Genomic DNA, 4,726 nt, shown 5'->3' with positions numbered 1-4,726 from the left:
TCGCGCGGCGCCTCCAGCAGCAGCAGCAGCAGCAGCAGCAGCAGCATCTTATGATGGTTTATCATAACCAAGTGTTCGCTGTGATAGAGACTGTTTGACACAAATATAACACACCGAGGCATCATATTCACACAGAACATGCAGTGCAGTATTTATGGTGGTGCAGAAAAACCTCAGCATAAAATCACTGCAATATTGCGAGGATGTAAATTTAAGACTTTACTGGATTTTGTGTTTTTAAAAAGTGCTGAATGTTCAACGTGAATGGATCGAAGCTCATCTAAATATGACCCAAATACCTTTTTCAATAACATGGCAGCAAACAGTAAACATAGTCCACAAATAGCTTGAAGTTATAATAAATATGTATAAAGTAGAAAACAACTTTAGGTTAACAATAAGAGCATAGCAATGTATAACCAAAAATACCGAGGATGGCACAAGGGTTAATGATGGTAAAGGAAAAACAGCTAAAGCTCGACTCATAACAAAGCAAACAGAGTTGAACACTTACCAATTTATAGCAAAAAAAACACTTAATGTCAACCAGGAATTAAACCAAACGGGTTTTCATGGTGTTGACTGTGTCTTCACTGAACCTAGAAAAAAAAACAACTTTATTCTGATTCTGTAGTGAAAACATGTTTTTATTGTCAGTGATTTTCTGATGTGGTCGAGTATAAATGTGTGTGTTTTCTCAAAGTGTCAAACAAATGACAAAAAAGTGTCTGCAAAAAAATGGATATCATTTAAACAAATGATGAACTGTAACACAGTGGTACGGACAGAGGCAGTGAGGCGACTAATGGAGGCTGCCTGGATTATTAATGCTGGGTTTGGTGTCTTATTGCAGTGTTGCATTACACACACATGTACACACACACACACACACACATGCATTTTTGTCTCAATCTACTTGTGTGTTGTTATTATGTACAAAACCAACATCCTTAGACCTACGACCACAGTTTAGGTGCTAACCTTTGCCTCTTTTTTGGTGAAGAATGCACATTTTCACAGTGTGTGTGTGTGTGTGTGTGTGTGTGTGTTTCAGGCTGGCAGTGATGGAGAAAGCATTGGAAACTGTCCATTCTCCCAACGACTTTTCATGATCCTCTGGTTGAAAGGTGTCGTCTTTAACGTCACTACTGTTGACCTCAAGAGGTAAATGATGAAGATGATGATGATGAAGATGATGATGATGATGATGATGAAGAAGATGATGATGATGATGATGATGATGACGACGACAACCACGACGACCACGACGATGACGATGATGATGATGAAGATGATGACGACGACAACCACGACCACGACGATGACGATGATGATGATGATGATGAAGATGATGACGACGACAACCACGATCACGACGATGACGATGATGATGATTGTTTTAGTCTGGATAAGGGGTTAAAAATGATTCGTCTCTGATTAGGAAACCAACGGACCTTCACAACCTGGCACCAGGAACACACCCGCCCTTCCTCACCTTCCAGGGGGAGGTACTGACCGATGTCAACAAAATTGAAGAGTACCTGGAGGCAAAGCTGACTCCACCAAAGTAAGACTCACCTGTGCACCACCATTACCAGAACCAGAGGTTAGCAGTGTCCTGACCCATGACCCGTAACAATGTTAGGTATCCAAAACTGGCAGCAAAGAACCATGAATCCAACACAGCAGGAAACGACGTGTTCGCCAGGTTCTCGGCTTATGTAAAGAACACCAGACCAGATAAACACAGAGGTAAACGTGAACCCAACTCCATACAATCCAAACAGAAGCACAGCTTTATTGTTGCCAATAATCTATACACCTGATTCAGATTTAGAGAAGAGTCTGAACAAGGCTTTGTCTAAACTGGACGAGTATCTGATGAATCCACTACCTGAGGAGGTCCAGGGGGGGCGCCACAACGGGAAAGGTGAAAGTACTCGCAAATATCTGGACGGAGATGAGCTGACATTGGCCGACTGCAACCTTCTACCTAAACTTCATGTTGTCAAGGTGAGTTTTTATTTTTCTCTGTTTATTACAGCTAATTCACAGTATGTTTTGGATTCTTTTTAAACGTTGTATTCTGCTCTCACTTGAATCCATACATTTAGTTATTTAAAAGTTGCTTACATTTTAGAGAAAGTCACATTTGATTTTTATCCTTTTTCTACTGCCATCAAGTACCTGCTACTGTACACCTTTGTTGCTCTACGTAGCATTCTAATACAGTGGGTGCAGTTTTTGTCCTAAAAGGTGCTAAAGAAACACAAACATCTTAAAGAAGCCATGCAAGAATGTCTCTTAGTATTTTCATCCTTTTTTCAATTACTGCTATTTACTTAATGTTTTGCAGGTAGTGGCAAAGAAATACAGAAAGTATGACATCCCGTCTGAGTTCAGAGGTGTGTGGCGCTACCTTGGAAACGCCTACGTCCGGGATGAGTTCAGTAACACGTGCGCAGCAGACATAGAAATTGAGCTAGCCTACAAGGACGTAGCTAAAAGGCTGGGGAAGTGATCTGTCTGAATGAAAACGTCTTCTAAATTATTTTCTAAATAACATTAAAAGTCTTCTAAATAACGTCATTTTAAATTTGATAGAATTTACTGTAAGAAGACACATGACTAACTGCAAGTATAACTCTGAATAACACACACGTACTTCAGCTGTTATTAATGGAAAAACAACAGCACAACACTACAACACAATCATTTGTGTAGTTCTGTTGCGTTACAATTAAATTGAAAAAACTATGCATGATCTTGATGAACAAATCAGTGTTGGAGCATTATCTCATCAGCTCCAGATTTTAGATTTAGCTTAGCATTAGCTGTTATCTAGCTAAACACCAGTACATTGCTCATAAACAGTCCAATTTGGCTATAAATCAATAAAATGTTGTAATTGCTAAGTATGCTAACAGTTTAGTAGCAAAACTAGCACATTTCAGATACATACTTTATTTAAAAAGCAATACAACGGCTAACTACTATAGCTAGCCGCTTTTTGACAGATTGACCGCAGCCATTATCCATGTTTAGCAGCAAAAATACGATGATGAAGTTGTTTGTAAAAACTTGTTGAAATTTTAGAAAAATGTAAACTGATATCAATGGCTAAAACAAGAAGGACAAAACAAGATCACTTCAGATGTAATTAGGAATGTAATTTTTATCAATTGGTGAGACACACTGCTTTGCCTTTACTTTTTTAAATATACAGTGTATATATATATATATATATATATATATATAGTATATCACTGTACAGTAAATGATTTACATTTTAACATGTATATGAATTATTTGTCATGGAATGATTTTTCTGTGTGAATCTGTATGATAATCATTAATATAAATCTGTAAGAGCAGAATGCAGCAGAACATAGATTACATGCTTGATGATGACTATAGAACCATAAACCCATGGCGTATATTTGAATAATAAATTTATTTTCTCAGAGTCTGAGCCTGAAAACCTTTTTGTAATTCTGTTTGATGACAATGTGAATTCAAGACTAAAGGAAAACATTTTTTTTATTTTTCTACTGAATTATTTGTCAATACAAAGTTCAGCCAAAAATAATGCCAAATTATACAGCTTGTGTATACAGCCAAAACAACTACTGGTTAAATTAAATTTTAGCCGCTCAAAAGAGGATAAACATAAAGAAAAAAGTAATCAACACAATAGTAAGAGATATAATGGATATTGATATATTTCAAATCCAAGGACCACTAAAAAAATAAATACTTTAATAAACTTAAATTGGTCTGATTTATTGCCTTTTTGCATTTGGTAAATACTTTTTTAAATTGCTTTTACTTAACTTAAATTGACTGGTTCGATCGTTTATTTATTTATTTTTAATCTTTTTGAAATCTCTATACAGTAATATAAAAACCAAAATAAATATGCGAGGCGTTGGATCAATGGGGTTGTTGGTTTTTATCGGTCCAGCAGGTGGCAGCAAAGACCGTGCTTTCTTAGCTTGTTATACCAAGAGCGAGAAGTAAGGGACCATCCTATTTTGAAGGACCGTGCAAAACGTAGTACACTAAGATAATGTCTCTTTTTTCTGTTTCTCTCATACACACTTCTAACTAATGAATGAAAATGTTTAAAACATGTTGACGTGGCTATTACTATTTTAATTCTATAAACCACAACAATGTAAGTGGGAACTGCTTCATGTGTATTGTATGTAACTAGTATTCTGCCAACAAAAGATACCACTGGTTCTAAATATACTGTAAGTTCAAATTTACAGATAAATGAGAAATCAATCCATTCCATTTAAAAGCTACAGCTGTCAGTTAACAATGTATGTCCTGTACAAAAAAAATTCAAAATCTTTTTTTTTTTAATTTAATTTAACACAAAACATGCAGAACAGGTAAAATAATTTAATTTTTTGATTTCTCAAAGATTTAACACATTTTAAAACAATTTTGACAACAAGAACAATGCAGAAAAGGTTCTATTTTGAAAAATGTTCTTTACAAAAATTAACTGTTCTGACCATCTGACCAAAATTATTATGCAAAATTAAGTTTTTTGCCAAGAAATTCTAAAAAAAAATAATTAATTTTGATTCTGACCAAAAATCACGTAAACCTAGGATTTTGCTGAAAAATTCCAGATAAACTTTTCAAAAAAATTCTCAAAATGTGAGAATTTGATGAGAAACATGCAAAAATGAAATAAATAAAATTTTGAAAA

The 4,726-nt window shown here is 35.2% G+C and overlaps 1 protein-coding gene across 3 annotated transcripts in view; it reads left to right on the top strand.

The window, feature by feature from the left end:
* Positions 1–3,733, top strand: part of LOC103389681 (chloride intracellular channel protein 5-like) — a 7,432-nt gene extending 3,699 nt beyond the window's left edge. For all 3 annotated transcript variants that reach the window (XM_008325200.3, XM_008325199.3, XM_008325201.3), the window contains 5 exons: positions 1,055–1,164; positions 1,442–1,567; positions 1,646–1,752; positions 1,832–2,013; positions 2,357–3,733. In XM_008325200.3, the coding sequence (XP_008323422.1) occupies positions 1,055–1,164; positions 1,442–1,567; positions 1,646–1,752; positions 1,832–2,013; positions 2,357–2,521 (690 nt within the window). In that variant the 3' untranslated portion in view covers positions 2,522–3,733. The remainder of the gene's footprint in view (positions 1–1,054; positions 1,165–1,441; positions 1,568–1,645; positions 1,753–1,831; positions 2,014–2,356) is intronic.
* The last annotated feature ends 993 nt before the right edge of the window (positions 3,734–4,726 follow it).

The sequence above is a fragment of the Cynoglossus semilaevis genome, chromosome 14 (genome assembly GCF_000523025.1).
Source record: "Cynoglossus semilaevis isolate Cse_v1.0 chromosome 14, Cse_v1.0, whole genome shotgun sequence".
Lineage (NCBI taxonomy): Eukaryota > Metazoa > Chordata > Actinopteri > Pleuronectiformes > Cynoglossidae > Cynoglossus > Cynoglossus semilaevis.
Note: the sequence above shows the minus strand (reverse complement) of the source record. Positions and strands in the feature narration are given on the sequence as shown.